This window comes from Chiloscyllium plagiosum, unplaced genomic scaffold, assembly GCF_037043375.1.
Source record: "Chiloscyllium plagiosum isolate Xiang-an unplaced genomic scaffold, Cpla_swu_hap1 HiC_scaffold_4, whole genome shotgun sequence".
Classification (NCBI taxonomy): domain Eukaryota; kingdom Metazoa; phylum Chordata; class Chondrichthyes; order Orectolobiformes; family Hemiscylliidae; genus Chiloscyllium; species Chiloscyllium plagiosum.
Genome location: NW_028270142.1, coordinates 12,761,604 through 12,779,536, shown reverse-complemented (window position 1 = coordinate 12,779,536; position 17,933 = coordinate 12,761,604). Strand labels below are relative to the sequence as shown.

Genomic DNA, 17,933 nt, shown 5'->3' with positions numbered 1-17,933 from the left:
CTAGGTTTGAGGATGAATGACTTTGAATTGATATATGACAGCAATCTAAACTAAGTGTTCCTGCTCTCAAGAGAATGCTAACTTTATATCTTTAAAATATTAGGATATTTTGTCATTATTAGGTACTTTCTTCCCTTTTCACTATAAACCTTCCTGACCAGAGCACCAGTATGAAGATATTCAAGATTACGTGGGGTCTATGCTTATCTGACTCAAACCTCAGTTTTCAATGAATATTGATCTTTTCCTTCTTTCACAGTCCTTCAAAGTTGAGGATGTCTTGCTTCCACTTTGGGTGGGATGGGTTCTCCAGCGGTTGGATAGTCCAATCCTGGAGTTACAGATTTTACCACAGTTGAGGTAGTTGGTGTTTGAGGAGGCGGGTGGGTGAAGCACTCTGAATTCTGTGTGCTCTTGCCGCTGCTTGCACTTTGCCTCCATGTGCTCCATGCAGTGACACTCGAAGTGGTTGGCACGTTGTGATGCTTCTTCTCCAGGGCAAGCAATTCCCACATGTTGATGAGGATGCTGCATCTGTTTAGGGAGGCTTTCAGAGTGTCCTTATAGCATTTCAGCTACCCTCCTATTGATCGCTTACCAATGTGGAGCTCAGAGTAGAGCAATTGTTTAGGGAGTCTGTGTCTGGCATGCAGACAATTGGGCCTGTCCATTATAGCTGTTCGTGTATGGCCAGTGCCTTGATACTGGAGATACTGGTCTGGGAGAGAACCATCAAATTCTTACAACCATCTGGCCTGTGAATTTGCAAGAATTTGCAAAGGCTGTGCTGGTGATAACGCTCCAGGGATTTGAGGTCCATGTTTATGATGCAACAGGGTAGGGAATCACAGCTCTTCTGTAGACCCATAAGCTTGGTGCTGAGTTTGAACTTTTGGACTTCACTCCATTCCTCCAGCATCTGAATGCTGCACTGGTACACTGGAGTCAATGTTGGATTTCATTGTCAATGTCAGTTTGCACTGAAAGGAGGCTCCCAAGCTATGGAAAATGATCCGTGTTGTCCTGGGGTTTGCCATGGACTTTGTCGATGGGGTTATGGTGTTATGTGGTAGGGGTGTACTGGTGGAAAACCTTTGTTTTCCAGATGTTTAGTCTGAGGCCCATTCTTTCATACACTTCAATGAATGCATCAATGATGGTTTGTAGGTCAGCCTCTGAGTATGTATTCTCACAGGCATCCTCATCAGACTGCAGCTCGATGACAGAAGTTGGAGTGGTCATAATTCTCACCTAGAGGTGTAGAAGGTTGGACAGTTTCCTGCTTGTCCTGTAGGTTAGCTCCACTCCATTGGGGAGCTTCATGTAGATGGTGTGGAGTGTAATGGCAAGAGCTCTGGTGCGATAACATAACCCTGCTTGACCCCTTGTATTGGACGGTTGGTGGATCCATTGGTGAGGATCATGATTTGCATGTCAACGTGAAGCAGATGGAGAATGGTGACAAGTTTCTATGGAGAGCTGAATTTGAGGAGAATATTTCACAGTTAACAGAGTCAAAGGCCTTTGTGAGATCGAAGAAGGCAGAAGTCAGTGCTGTTCCCTGCACTTCTGTTAGATTTGTCACACACTGGTAGTCATGCCTTTAGAAGGGAGGAAGTCCACATTGAGACTTAGGAAGGAGCTGTTCAGCCACTGGGAGGTTGAGGAGGATTTCATGATGACCTTTCGCATGATAGCCAGGAGGGAAATCCTCTGTAATTTCCAAAGTCAGTCATAATTATGGGGTCTCCTAACACACTGTCTTCCTTCCAGACAAGAGTAGTGAGGTTGTGGATTCACATCTAGAGTTCTATATTTTAATCTTTCAGCAGGGACTTCATGTGTGCCAGAAGTCTTGTGGTTTATCAGTTGCCAGATGATTTTATTGAACCTCACAGTGGGTTGCACATGCATGAGGAGGTGAAGGTTATGTGTTGTGGGCTGGTATTGAGAGCACTTGCATCAAAATCTGAGGACGACCTCACAGTGCTCTCTCCAAATTATGCTGATTGATTCTTACAAACCAAACATCTAGCTTAAGTTCTCATTTTCTAGGGGCTATGTTCTTCCAAGAAGATAGCAGACAATGACTGCCTCAATGCTGTTTGCACACAATGCACATGTGAGAATCTAATGACCCTCAGGATAGTCTAATAGAAAAGCAAAACAGTCAAAAATGTTAACAGATTGAAATAAACCTCAGGACTGTCGAATAATATGGTATGTTTATGTCAAGTGTCAGATTGTAGGAAAGATTGATACCTGTATGCCCAAAGTGAAGTTAGTTGACTTTAATCCTCCTTTTTAGATTAGATTACAGTGTGGAAACAGGCCCTTCAGCCCAACAAGTCCACACCGACCCGCCGAAGCGAAACCCACCCATACATTTACCCATAACCTAACACTACGGGCAATTTATTATGGCCAATTCACCTGACCCTGCACATCTTTGGACTGTGGGAGGAAACCGGAGCACCCGGAGGAAACCCACGCAGACACGGGGAGAACGTGCAAACTCCACACAGTCAGTCGCCTGAGGCGGGAAATGAACCCGGGTCTCTGGCGCTGTGAGGCAGCAGTGCTAACCACTGTGCCACCGTGCCGCCCCTTTTTGCATTACTAAACTTTGATGTCACCTCAGCAGTTGCACCTGAGCTTGAGGAGGCTGCTGATTTCTTTGCCTGACTTCCCCACACCTCCACCATCCTCAGAAGACTCTGTCAGGCATCCTCTGGTGGTCCAGTACTTGGAAGACTCCAGCCTGGTCAAAGCTTCTTATTGTCCTTGTTTGGGACTGGGATCTAATATAGATAGAAGAATAGAGGAACACAACGATTTATTAGTGTCTTAAGAATTCACAGAGCCCTAAGTTTTATGGTAAGGCCACCAGAATCCAGTTTCAGTTTGGTTTATAATAAGAGAGAGGGTCTTAAATAGTTGACAGGTCTGGAGAAGATTATTGGTAAAGATAGGAAAATAATAACTATACAGCATTGGGATTGCACTGTTTAGATACATGCTTCCAGTTTGCTTGGATTTTGAAGGAGTTATAAAAAAAATAATGAGAAGCCTGGGGCTACTTCTCATTACTAAATGCTACACAGCTTTATAGATCAAGCTGCATTGTTGACAGTTTCTGATCCCGAACAAATCAGTTCTGATGAGCAATCTAAGACCACTAGTCTCTAAGAACAACTGTGAAAAGTGTGTACTCAAATCAACTATTTGCCAGAAATGTCTAATCAATGGCAAAATGCAACTATTATAAGTACAGCAGGGAAAGCTACTAAAAAGAATAAAAGCTGGATGAATGCATAGGATGAGGGACAGAAGGTTAGGCTGATGAATTGGGAACTTGAAGTAGAGACATGGAATACAAGAAAATGCATCTAAGCTCAAACAGTGTTTTCTGGGAGCACATACACCCCCAGTAAGCAATCATAGAGTGTTGAAAGGAATCCTATTAAATGGAGATGGGGAGGGGTCAAACAATAGCAGTCCAGAAAGAGATGAAAGGCAAGATAGAGGATGTAGTCTAACAAAATCAAGAAATATAATACAAATCAGGAATACCACTAGGAGCAGAAGCCCACATGATCAGAAAGTCTTAGTGGTCATTAATAAGGTAAGTTAATAAAAGATACCAAACAACAGGATACCAAACTAGAGAGAATTTAGGGTGTGCACAGTCATGCCAGTTAGGGGACAACTAGCTCTATCATATAGATGGGGATATTTACTGAAAAGATGTCCTTTGATAGGATTAAAATGCTAATGTAAGCAGAGTGATATGAAGTCTTGAAAAAAGCTAGGACATCAAGATTTGAGAGTAGATTCAAACGTAGCAGAAAAAAACAATTTTGAAACATTTTTGCCTTTGTTAGAAACAAATGCTTGGGAGTATAGTTCAATGATACCAAATATCTTCAGGGAAATCAGCTGAAGAGGAAGGTGTTTCTCTATCTTTCTAAAGGAGCACGGCATGCAGTAGGGATGCTTTTGAAATTAAATAAATGTGTATATAGCCTAAATGTTGGCAAGTTGCTTATTATCTCCACTCTCTACCATACATTTTGAGTACTTTTCTCTTTGACAAAACTCAATAATGTTAGAACTTGAAATTATTCTCCTTTTCAATTGTCTGCCCCTTCCAAAGGACAATGTTACAGTAAAGAAATAAAGTTCTCTCAAACCAAGAAGTTTGGATTTGTAATCCAAATCTTTGACCTAAGGGCAAGGTATCCTTCCTTTTAACAAAACAAAGAACTGCAGATGCTGGAAATCTGAAACAGAAACAGAAATTGCTGGAGAAGCTTAACACGTCTGGTATCATCTGTGGAGAGAAAGCCGAGTTAACGTTTTGATTCCAGTGGAGTCCAGAACTGGAGAAGGGTCTGAAGAAAGGTCAAAATTTAACTTTCAGCTTTCTCTTCACAGATGCATCTTTCCTCTTCATCTTTGAATATGGCAGTTAGGAAGAGGTTACTCTATATTCCTAGGAAAATCATGATTCAGACCCTTTCTGTAGATGTCTAAACATTTCAAAATTCCCTTCTTCATGACTTCCATTTTTTCCTTAAGTGAGGTTGTGCTAAGTTGTTTCTTGGTATGTTTGGTATTTTCCCTGCTTTGGTAGTTATTGAAATCAAAGCAGAGAATTTCTGTAGGTAAAATAACATGACAGCAGTAAGTTGTGTTAAAATGTGTTTAAAGAAATATTGAAGTGTTACCAGAGGTATTCGCCCATGGGATAAACAGAGCAGCTGGACAGCAACAGTGAATTGCAGCTGCATTTAGAATTGTATAATGGAACACCACAGCTTGAGTTATGAAGACAGATCTTGACAATCTTTCAAATTTGTCAAATTGACTGACAAATTCCAGTCTCCAATGAGATACAGCATTTCAAATCATTCTCCCAGAAAGAGAATTATAGTAATCAATTTGTTTGTTGTCAACTTATAACTGACATGCCATGGGACAGATTTTGCAGTCTACTGTCAAAGGGACGGTGTGGTTAAAAATTGACCTTGAAGAAAGCTGGCCACAAGGATTTAGCAAGAGTCATAACACCAATATTAAATAGATATTCATGCATAATATGCTATTATATAATACATAAAGGACAGATACATTCTTGATAAGAAAGGGGATGAAAGATTATCGGGGTAAGTGAGAATATGGAGTTAAGATTGCAATCAGGTTAGGCTGATTTCATTTTTTAAGATAAACACCTCACTCAAGGAGGAGAAAGTGAGGACTGCAGATGCTGGAGACCAGAGTCGAAAAATGTGGTGCTGGAAAAACACAGCAGCCAGGCAGCATCTGAGGAGCAGGAGAATTGACGTTTCGGGCATAAGATTCCTGAAGAAGGGCTTATACCTGAAACGTTGATTCTCCTGCTCCTCGGATGCTGCCTGGCCTGCTGTGTTTTTCCAGCACCACATTTTTCGACCTCACTCAAGGAAGCAACTACTTCCCAGAAATGCAAGAGTGTCCTGCCTTAGTTAGGATGCCCAATACTGTCCACCAATACTCTGTACAGTTTAAGAATTCCTTACTTTCAGACTCTAGCTCCCCCCTTCCCAAACCCCTCTACCCCATTAGAACAAAGACCAAGCTTCCATTTGTCTTCCTAGTTACTTGCTGTAGCTGCATGCTGACATTTTGGGCAGCATTTTCACCTCCCTGGTGGGGTGTGGGCAATGGCTAGAATATTATGAAACTATAGTGAGTCAAGAAAATTAGAATCTTGATGTTGAGAATTTTTTTTCCAATTTTCCTTAACCTTCAAGATTCTCCTTGCCTTCAAGTTCCTGTTAACTGTCTAATACTTTTTTGAGCACTGGGTTCAGGTCTAACATCTCATCGCAAAGAAGAGTAAAATTATACTGTTATCCTCAGAATTACAGCACAGCATAACTTAATGGGTTGGAAGACAGATAGCAGTGAAGGGATGGAAGAAGAGAAATTAAGAAGACTGTGTCTTCACAAAAAAAATGAGAGATTACTTCAGTTTTACACTGTTATTTTTGTTCTCACTTGATACCATGAAACTGTTCCTCATGGACCATTAGAGATCTTAATGTAAAACTGATGGCTTAGGTTGTAAGTTTGCTCACTGAACTGAAAGATTTGTTCTCAGACGTTTCGTCACCATGCTAGGTAACATCATCAGTGAGTCTCCGTGGAAGCTCTGGTGTTCTGTCTCACTTTCAATTTATGTGCCTTGGTCTGTTGTGGTGGATGAAATCACTTCTGGTTGTTTTTCTGAGAGGTTGGTAAATAGGGTCCAATCAATGTGTTTGTTGATGGAGTTTTGGTTTGCATGCCAGGCCTCTAGGAATTCCTGTGTCTGTCTTTGTTTAGCCTGTCCTAGGATGGATGTATTGTCCCAGTCGAACTGGTGTCCCTCCTTGTCAGTGTGCAAGGATACTACTGATAGTTGGTCATGTTGCTTGGTGGCTAGTTTGTGCGCGCATATCCTGCTGGCTAGTTTCCTGCCAGTCTGATCGCCGTAATGTTTGTTGCAGTCGGAGCTCACTAATGATGTTACCTAGCATGGTGACGAAATATCTGAGAACAAATCTTCCAGCTCAGCAAGCAAACCTACAACCTGAACCACAACCTGAGTTACAAATCTTTTCAAAATTCACACTGATGGCTAACAAAATCAATGAATCTTCAGATATGGGTATATGAATAGGAAGAGTTTGGAGGGATATGGGCAAGGTGCTGGCAGGTGGGACTAGATTGGGTTGGAATATCTGGTCGGCATAGACAGGTTGGACTGAAGGGTCTGTTTCCATGCTGTACATCTCTATGACTCTATATTGATTAAATTTAATATATGTTCATTTGGCCAGCAGGCTTAATGTTTAAGTAAGTTGGCTGTCAAAATCAAAAAATATTAATCAAAAATATTAAGCAAAAGCATTAATCAAAAATACTTATTTATTTGCTGGGTATATTTTGACTACAAAGACAGTGCAGTGCAAACCTGTATAGTATTAAAATTCCATCTAGGGTTTGAACTCGAGTGTTGTCAGTTGGTGATTAGGAATTGAATGGTGCATGGAAATTTCACAGGCATAAACCAGACAGCTCTAATATAGTGGGCAGCTTATCCACTCCTCTTCCATTTATCTCCTATCTCCTCTTGAAATTTATTACATTTTATCTTGATGTCTTCTGTGACTGATGAGCTGCCTCTAGGGTCACAACTGGGACCTGCGGCTTTGCAGTAATAAATATTCAAGACAGTAAGCCACTTTTTTGTGAATCACTCAGATTTTCTGGAGTCAGGCATGATCCAATTCAATGTCAGATAATTTTGCACTTATTAATTTGGTTTGGACGTGAAGCATTAAACAACAATGGATTGTACTTTACAGCAGAAGAAAAACACAATAATATCTGTACATGCATTACGAAAAGATATTTTGAGATATAAAATTATTACATGTCTATTCTGCGGATAGAATATAGTCCCATTATCATCACAAATAGAAAGCAGACATCTTGAAGATAATCAGCCTTTTTTGACACTTATCCCCTTATCAATCTGATTCACAATATAATTAAACATCTGAGATTCAACTAAACAGAAATTCCTCCGCTCTACAAATGATAACTTCCCTTGAGCACTGAATCCGCTTCCGCAGTTAAAATGACTCTGCTGAACAAATATGTTTACAATAATGTCAAATTTGAGAATGTGGTCAGTTTAGAATTTAATGGAAGGATGATTTTCAGATATGAAATCAGCACAGATGATCAGCACATACGAAACTTAGGATCAAGCTGTAAATTAATTAGAGGTGCATATTTTAATGTGATAGAGTTATAGAGTCATACAGCACAGAAACAGACCCTTGGGTCCACTCAGTACATGCCAAACATAATCCCAAGCTAATCTAGCCCCACCTGTCTGGTCCTGGCCCAGATCCATCCAAATCTTTCCTATTCATGTACTTATCCAAGTGTCTTTTAAACGTGATTTTGCTCACATCCACCACTTTCTCAGTAAGTTCATTCCACATGCGAATCCCTACACCCTCTGTGTAAATATTTGTTTCTCATGTCTTGTTTAAATCTCTCTCCTCTCTCATTAAAAATGTGCCCCATAGTCTTTAAATCCTCCTTCCTAGGGAAAAGGCACCTATTATTAACCCTATCTATACCCCTCATGATTTTATAAACTTCTATAATCCTAAAATCTTTGCTGTAGGAGTATGACCACAAACCTGGGGTAAACATTGCAAAGTCATGCTGTGTTCTTATTTCCAGCCAGTCCATGTGTGGTGAGTGAGTGGAGTCAGTGGAGTGGCTGTGCTGAGCAATGCCAGCCTACTGTGCGGATTCGACGGCGTCATGTTGAACAAGAACCACTGAATCATGGAGATCCTTGTCCACCACTGGAAGAACGAGCAGGCTGCCTGGAGTATATGAATTACCAGGGTGTACATTGTGGACAGTCCTATGGTATAGATGTGTTGGATTTTTTTCTCATAACCTCATAGTCAATGTATATAATCTTTTCAATATTCATTTGCTTTGGTCAAAGATTGCATTCTTATCAGAAAACTTTGGAAAGACATTGTAAGAAAACCTATTTTGATGTTGCAAATTGACATTGCTTTTTTTTTGTTCATTGAAATGAGAAAAATTGGAGTATTAGAAAATTTTCCCATTGCTTATCACTCTGATTATCATCAAACACATCCAAAACATGCACTTCAAAATGATGTGCTTGTTTTCATCGGTAGGGGCATTGAGTTGTCAAGTCATGTTACAAGTCTATAAGATTTTGGCTAGGCTGCATTTGGAGTATTGTGAGTAGTTATTTTTGCCACATGATATGAAGGAAGTGAAGACTTTGGAGAGAGTGCAGAAGAGGTTTACCAGGGTTCTGCCTGGATTGGAGTATATTAGTTATAAGGGGAGATGGATAAACTTGAATTGTTTTCACCAGAGTTTTGGAGACTGAGGGGGCAAAATTATGAGAGGCATGGATAGGATGGGTAGTGGAGTCTGTTCCTCAGGGTGAAATGTCAGATACCAGGGGGCATAGGTTTAAAGTGAGAGGGGCATGTTTAAAAGTGATGTGCAAGGAAAGTTGTTTATGCAGAGGGTAGTGGGTGCCTGGAACACACTGCCAGGGGAGATGGTAGTAGCAGATACATTAGCAATGTTTAAGAGGCATTTGGACAAGCACATAGTTAGTTTAGATTATCATCATGGTCAGCATAGACATGATGGGCCAAAGCGTCTGTTCCTGGGCTATAATGTTTTATGTTCTATTTCAGCTGTAAATGCATGAGTTATGTATAGAAATATTTTCATTGTATGATATACCTTACTGCTAGAATCAGAAAAAAATCCTAAAGTGTCACATTATGATTTTTTTTATTTCCCACACCAGCTATTCTTACAGTTTCAAATGATCTGCCAATTGATGCCAACACCCGGGCCACTTTGCGTAGCGAAATGCATGATCTCATTTCATTCGGGATCCCTAGAGCTGGTAGAGACAAGCCACTATTGTTCTATTAGTCAGGGTTGAATTTGTATCCAGATCTCCAGAGTGAAAGGACAGTGGTTAACTCCATGTGGCACAGCATTAACTGTTTTCTAAGAAATATGACTGTCACCTCCAATCATGAAAGCATTCACTTGCTGTGGACCTTTCTGTACAATTTAACATAAGTCAGTATGAAGCCCGCAGCAATAAATCTACTCAAAGGATAATGTTTGATGCAGAGATATCCGTTTGACTGGAAATAAATAGATGTTGATATTTAGAGAATTTTGACAAGAGAAGTCGAAGTGTAACTGTTTTCTTCATTACAGTTGTAACCACCATATAGACTGAATAATCAGCCATTATGATAATTTTAGTTTATTTGCAAACTTGACAATGGACAAGCACTGAATGATATTAATTAATATTAAATTATTCATAGTAAGGAAATTACTTCTATTTAATGGGCATCTTTTATAGTCTCAGAATATTGTACAGTGCTTTCCTGCCAATGATTTACTGTATAATGTAGGAAAATGTTTCAGTTAGTGAATCTACAGAGTTTGTTATTGTTTCTAGTCTCATTTATGTTATGGAGAAATGTGCTTCACCACATAGCTGGCAAACCTTTTAGTCTTGTCTGGTTCAGTTTTTACTCTTACAAATGAATTAATATTTTTAAAAAGCTGCAGAAACTTGCTACAATGGCAATAGCAGACCAGGAAGCAATCAATTTATTAGCTGAACGCTAGGAAACAACGTGCGATTGAGTGAGTACAGTAGTAGCTTTGATGGTTGAAATTTTAAGAAAATGGACCACTACTTAATGGCTGGACACATGATGACATTGATGTAGAAACTTGCTGTTACATTAGCTAAGTTAGTGATTTTCTCTAGGATTTTGTTATTGTGCATCCTCAGTGCAGTTTTAATATCAGATGTGATTAATTCAGTGTGTTTTATTAAAACGTGTACATATATTTAACTGCTTTTTATAGTTAAACCAGAAAATATTTGCTTTATTTGCATGTTTTGTTAGGTATTGTAATTGATTTTCTGAAGTCTTCTTGAGAGGTACTTGAGAGGAATAAACTTACAGGACTATAGGGACAAAACACAACATTGGGACTGATTTGATTGCTGTACATGGAAGACTCTAAGTAACTTAGCTGATATGCTGCTTTGCGATTTAACCTTTTGGTTTGACTGTTCTAGGCCCTGCTTTTATAAGCACTGCAGCATACAATAAGGAGAGAAGGAAGTTGGCTGTTTTTGAAGATAAAGAGATTCCTGGGTGAGTAGCAATTTTCATTCTTATACCAGGTTAATACTATGAAGAAAATTGGTTGGCAATCAATCAAAACTCAAAAGGAATTGTTGACAAAATTTGTACCTTACCCACATTACAAATAAGAAAGGAAATTTAGAAACTATGATTTGTACTTTATTCTTCTGATAAAAACTTTTGTACCTTAAATTCTAATTTATATTATTTATTTTCAGTTGCTGATGGCTTTTCAGTATATTTCTAGAATATCAGCGTTTTATTTCAAATTTCCAATATTAGTATTTTTTTCTGTTTAAACTTCACTAAGAATGAGAATACATGATTTGTTCATGAAAAGGGAGGACATGCTATGGTAAAGCTGCAAAATAGAGAGCAAAACTTAATTAATCATGATTAATTGATAGGAAATTAGGAAAAATTGGTAAGAAAAAAACCAGCAACTGTGAAATATGTTGTACTACTGAGTCAGAAAGGGATACTCAGATAGTAGGAAAATAATGGGATGAGAAGTTGATGTGTTAAATGCTCTATATGGGAAAGAAAATCAAGTGATTTGGATGTGAGCATAAGAGGTATAGTTAGTAAATTTGCTGATGACACCAAAATTGGAGGTGTAGTGGACAGTGAAGAAGGTTACCTCAGATTACAACGGCATCTTATCAGATAGGCCAATGGGCTGAGAAGTGGCAGATGGAATTTAATTTAGATAAATGTGAGGTGCTACATTTTGGGAAAGCAAATCTTAGCAGGACTTCTACACTTAATGGTAAGGTCCTAGAGAGTGTTGCTGAACAAAGAGCCCTTGGAGTGCAGGTTCATAGCACCTTGAAAGTGGAGTCGCAGGTAGATAGAATAGTGAATAAGGTGTTTGTTATGCTTTCCTTTATTGGTCAGAGCATTGAGTACAGGACATTTGTTAGGCCACTGTTGGAATATTGGAAAGATGTTGTGAAACTTGAAAGGGTTCAGAAAATATTTGCAAGGATGTTGCCAGGGTTGGAGGATTTGAGGTATCGGGACAGGTTGAATAGGCTAGGGCTGTTTTCCCTGGAGCGATGGAGGCAGAGGGGTGACCTTATAGAGGTTTATAAAATCATGAGGGCATGGATAGGATAAACAGACACAATCTTTTCCTGGAGTTGGGAAGTCCAGAACTAGAGGGCATAGGTTTAGGATGAGAGTAGAAAGATATGAAAAAGACCTAAGGGGCAACCTTTTCACTCAGAGGATGATACGTGTATGGAATGAGCTGCCAGAGGAAGTGGTGGAGGTGGTACAATTGCAACATTTAAAAGGCATCTGAATGGGTATATGAATAGGAAGGGTTTGGAAGGATATGGACTGGATGCTGGATTGGGTTGGGATATCTGGTCGGCATTGATGAGTTGGACCAAAGGGTCTGTTTCCGTGCTGTACATCTCTATGACTCTATGACTAAGTCTAAGTACAATCTGTAATAGTACGAGTAATCCTGTTTTCATGCAATTGACACTTAAATATGAGATGAGTTCAAATCCTCAATTTGTTATCTTCCCTCAGGCTTCCTCTCTAGTGTATTGTTAACATTGTACAAGGTAACAAGAGGAAGCAGGAATGTCCCAAGAGGTACATTTTTTAGACAACTCAGCTTGCAACAACTAGCTGTGGTATTGTACCTGCGGGGGTTTCTATAATGGGCTTATCCTATTATTTTTACCATCTGATTGGTCTAAAGGTAGAACAGATAATAATAATAAAGTAAGAAACAACATAGTTAAGCAAAGATTTTAGTGCAATTTTTACATTGGCTTTGTAATCTGTTTTTGTGAAAGAATTGTAATCTGACACTAAGTGATGTGAGGGCTCTTCAGCATAGCAGGCTGACTTGTGGGTTTTTTTTTGTTCCAAGTTTCATTGTAATTTCAATTTTCTTTTTTTATTAAAGTCTGGCATGAACTTGCAAAGCAAATATTTTCTTTTCATAAAGTGACTACAGTTCAATAGGACCTAGTTGGCTGCAAAGCACTTTGAAACATCTTGTGGATATGAAAATAATATTTAAATGTAAGTCTTTTCATATCTTTTATGGGATGATTCTATATCCAACTTCTGAAAAAAAAGACCTCAATTTAAGTAAAATAATTTTCATAAGGAGACAGAATTCTTGGTATATTTCAAAGAAGCAGCTGGGTTATCTGTAAAAGGACAAAGTAGTTTTTTGATTGTTCACCAATACTTCCATAAGAGTGAGTATGTGTCACATTCAGCTTGTTTATGGAGAACATGTCACAGGATTGGCCATGTTAAAATGTCTGAAAAATGTGTTGCTAGAAAAGCACAGCAGGTCAGGCTGCATCCAAGGAGCAGGAGATAGACCTCTCCATTTCTATCTCGGGCGACTGACTCAACACGGACATTTACTATAAACCGACCGACTCCCACAGCTACATAGATTACACCTCCTCCCAACCTGCCCCCTGTAAAAACGCCATCCCATATTCCCGATTCCTTCGCCTCCACCGCATCTACTCCCAGGAGGACCAATTCCAATACCGAACAACCTTCTTCTTCAAAGACCGCAATTTCCCTTCAGACATGGTTGACGATGCTCTCCACCGCATCTCCTCCACTTCCCGCTCCTCTGCCCTTGAACCCCGCCTCTCCAATCGCCACCAGGTCAGAACCCCACTGATCCTTACCTACCACCCCACCAACCTCCAGATACATCGTATCATCCTTCGTCATTTCCACCAGCTCCAAATAGACCCCACCACCAAGGATATATTTCCCTCCCCTCCCCTATCAGCGTTCCGGAAAGACCACTCCATCCGCGACTCCCTCGTCAGGTCCACACCCTCCGCCAACCCAACCTCCACTCCCGGCACCTTCTCCTGCAACCGCAAGAAATGCAAAATGTGCGCCCACACCTCCCTCCTCACTTCCCTCCAAGGCCCCAAGGGATCCTTCCATGTCCGTCACAAATTCACCTGCACCTCCAAGCACATCATTTATTGCATCCGCTGCACCCGATGTGGCCTCCTCTATATTGGGGAGACAGGCCGCCTACTTGCGGAACGTTTCAGAGAACATCTTTGGGACACCTGCACCAACCAACCCAACCGCCCTGTGGCTGAACACTTTAACTCCCCCTCCCACTCCCACTCCGCCAAGGACATGCAGGTCCTTGGCCTCCTCCATTGGCAGACCATGGCAACACGACGCCTGGAGGAAGAGTGCCTCATCTTCCGCCTAGGAACCCTCCAACCACAAGGGATGAATGCAGATTTCTCCAGCTTCCTCATTTCCCCTCCCCCCGCCTTATCTCAGTCCCAACACTGCCTTCTTGACCTGCAATCTTCTTCCCGACCTCTCCGCCCCCACCCCTTTTCCGGCCTATCACCCTCACCTTAACCTCCTTCCATCTATCGCATTCCCAACGCCCCTCCCCCAAGTCCCTCTTCCCTACCTTTTATCTTAGCCTGCTTGGCACACCTTCCACATTCCTGAAGAAGGGCTTATGCCCGAAACATTGATTCTCCTGCTCCTTGGATGCTGCCAGACCTGCTGCGCTTTTCCAGCAACACATTTTCAGCTCTGATCTCCAGCATCTGCAGTCCTCACTTTCTCCATGTTAAGATGTCCCATAGTATCAGAGATGTGCAGGCTAGGTGGGTTAACCATGGGAAATGCAGGGTTACAGGAATTGGTGGGACTGGGTGGTATGATCTTCAGAGGGTCAGTGTGGACCTGATTAGCTGAGTGGCCTGCCTCCGCACTGTAGGGACTCTATGATTCACTGCTGTCAGGAAAACAATCACAGCCCTCCTTGTTCAAAGAGAAAAATGCATCAGCAATATAGGGGCCAATTTCAACTTGATAAAATCACATAGCTGAGCTGTAGTGATTGTAACAAAGTCAGCCAGGTGGACCTCATAGAACATGAATTCCCTGATTGGGATTGTCAATCTATTCCAATTAGGGAGCCCTGGCTGACAGATAAGAACAGGTGTGTCAGATATCCTGTTCATTTCGAGAGCTGTCTCTGCGGGAGCTGGATCAGTGTCAAGGACTCTCGATGTGTGACTAAAGGGAGATTTGGTGAGGGGATACCGGTCTCTGTGGAGTTACTTCAGGAGCATTAGCAGTTTCCAAATATTATTGTTAGACTTAATACCCCGCTAACGCAGTCACTGCCATTATTTTTAAAATGGTTTATTACCAAATGCTGAAATGAATGCTTCTTTCCGATGTAATGCCATTTAGAAAAACAAACTAGAGTCCTATGATAGCCATCAGATCTTCCCCCCAGCCCCATCCCCCTCCCATTTATTTCACCAACCCCTTGACTCACAGTCTCATTCCTGATGAAGGGCTTTTTTCCCCAAAATATCGATTTTCCTGCTCCTCAGATGCTGCCTGACCTGTTGTGCTTTTCCAGCACCACACTCTCGACTCTAATCTCCAGCATTTGCAATACTCACTTTCATCTATCAGACCAGGATTGTCATTTTAGAATACACATAACCAGAAAGTATACCATTAAGTGTGGAAGCACTTTTATGGATGGTTTTTGAACTATACAGTAGAACAGATTCTAAATGTGTGTCAAAGGTAGCCTTGGATATAAGTCTAGGGGCTTGGTAAAGTCAGTTGGCAGGGTTCTTTCCCTTGTGGGGTCTGAGGAGTCAAATTTTGGGCATCCTACCACCCCTCCACCTGTTTTTCAGGACCTCCACATTGGACAGCAGTCCCCAAAACCTCAGGCCAGTGAAGATTGACAATAACACCTCCTCCACGATAATCCTCAACACTGGAGCCCCGCAAGGATGTGTTCTCAGCCCCCTACTGTACTCCCTGTACACCTATAACTGTGTAGCCAAATTCAGTATGAACACCTTCTACAAGTCTGCTAACAGCACCACCCTGGTAGGACAGATATCAAACAACATTGAGTCAGAACACAGGAAGGAGATAGAGGGCTTGGTGTCATGATGTAAAGATAACAACCTCTCTCTCAACGTTGCTAAAACAAAAGAATTGAGCATTGACTTCAGGAAAAAAGGAGAAGGACATGCCCCTATCTACATCAACAAAGCTGAAAGCATCAAGTTCCTAGGAGTGACGATAACCAACAATCTGCCCTTGATTCTCCCACGTTAATATGACAGTCAAGAAGGCACAACAATGCCTCTTCTTTCTAAGGCAACGTAGGAAATTTGGCATATCCATAAGGACTCTCGCCAACTTTTACAGATGCACCATAAAAAGCATACTGTCCGGGTCCATCACGGCCTATTACGGTAACTGCACTGCCCAGGACCAGAAGGAACTGCAGAAGGTTGTATGCACAACTCAGACCATCACGAAAGTCAACTTCCATCCAGCCTTTCCGTAGCAGCCCGGTAATAATCTCTTTCAATCTCTTTCAGTAGGCAGAAGACACAGAAGCTTGAACACACACACACCAACAGGTTCAATAAGAGCTTCTTCCTGGCTGGTATTATACTGATGAATGGATTCTCTAACTTTGGATAATGTTGATCTTGCTAATGTTGATCTTATTTTGTGCACCTCCTGTGCAGTTGTCACCCTGTATGTCTCACTCTGTCTAAGCACCCTATGACCTGTATGCCCTTGTTCGCTATGATCTGCCTGTACTGCTCACAAAAGAAAGCTTTTTAATGTACCTAGATACATGTGAGTATAATAAATCAAATCAAAGTCAGACACTACAGGCAGTGACTGCGCACAACCCGTGGACACAAACCTGTACCTCTGACACTTACCAATCTCACTGCATCCTCATGGGACATCTTGGACACACTTACACTAAGTTTCTGCACTTCAATGCTGCATTTTGCACAGAGCTACAGACCACACCTGATGAAATTGACCAAGGTGAATGTTAGGGATCCTCATGTGCTCTTTCAGTACTCACTTACTTTGCATCTACTTGACTGCTCGCAGAATCCCTGCCTTTCCTGGTCTTACCTCTTTGTGCTTTGGCCCCTCAGTCAGAGCTTAAAGGTTCACAATACTTCTGTCCTGTCTTTTAGTGCAGACATGAAACCAGGCAATTCTTCATGGTTTAAAGCCAAAAAAAAGTACTGTAAATCAGAAATAAAAACAGAAATGGCTCATAAAGCTCAGCAGGTCTGGCACCATCTATGGAGGGGTTGGATCTGAGAGCATGGAGTGCAGTCACTTACCGGAAGGATGCAGGTGAAGGGAGAGTGTTGGAGCTGGGAAAAGGTGTCTGTGGGACAGGGAGAGGACTCTTGCCCAAAGAAATGGGCATGGAAGAAGGGTTCAATGTCATGTTGTGCCTGAAATTCATTAAGATGGTGACGCAGATGGATAAAGCTGAGACCTCTGCTGAGTACAGAACATCCAGCACTGGAGAGCAGATGCTTAGGAGGAAGGGTGAATAGATGACAGGAGGTGGGGTTGGGGGAGGGGATGGAATCAAAGGGGAGAGAAGGGAACAAAGGTTCCAGGAAGGTCATGGCTATCTCTTAAATTGTTGTACCTTGTGTGCCTTGACACCTGAAAGGAAAAGGAAAAGTTTCTTGTTAGCACTTTCAATGAGCCAGAGGATGAAGTGGAACTGGGGAGTGGTGCAGCCCTAAGCCAGTGTGATGGGTAGCTGTAGGAGAGAGAGGTTGAGAATATGCATTTGATGACGCAAGGCATTGAGTGTGGACCTCAGGATGCTGTGAGAGCAGCTGTCTGTGAAACATATGATCCTGGGTGGATTCAAAGCAAGAGGGACGAAACTCGAGTAGGAATCCAAATGGGGTGTGCCAATGAGGAATGTGATGTGGCTATGGAAACGAGTTTTGATAAATACCTGGTCAAATGCCAGGAGCAACAGTGAAATGAATGTTGGTAGACAAGAGAGAAGATTGGAACAGAAGAGAGGAGAGAGGAGAGAGAGGAGCAGAACTTCTTCAAGGTGGGCATGCCCAGAAGAGAAGTGGCAGTGAGTTAAATACGAAGTAAAGATCGAAAAATCCACAGATGCTGCCAGACCTGCTGAGCTTTTCCAACAATTTCTGTTTTAGTTCTTCATGATTTTCAGTGGTGATTAGTCAAGAGAGTGGACAGATCACTGTGCAGCATTGTTGATATCAGTCTCACACC

The 17,933-nt window shown here is 41.4% G+C and overlaps 1 protein-coding gene across 2 annotated transcripts in view; it reads left to right on the top strand.

The window, feature by feature from the left end:
• The window catches only part of sbspon (somatomedin B and thrombospondin type 1 domain containing), a 32,977-nt gene that overhangs the window by 9,518 nt on the left and 5,526 nt on the right, over positions 1–17,933 (top strand). For both annotated transcript variants that reach the window (XM_043689186.2, XM_043689187.2), the window contains exons 2-3: positions 8,290–8,484; positions 10,739–10,817. In XM_043689186.2, the coding sequence (XP_043545121.1) occupies positions 8,290–8,484; positions 10,739–10,817 (274 nt within the window). The remainder of the gene's footprint in view (positions 1–8,289; positions 8,485–10,738; positions 10,818–17,933) is intronic.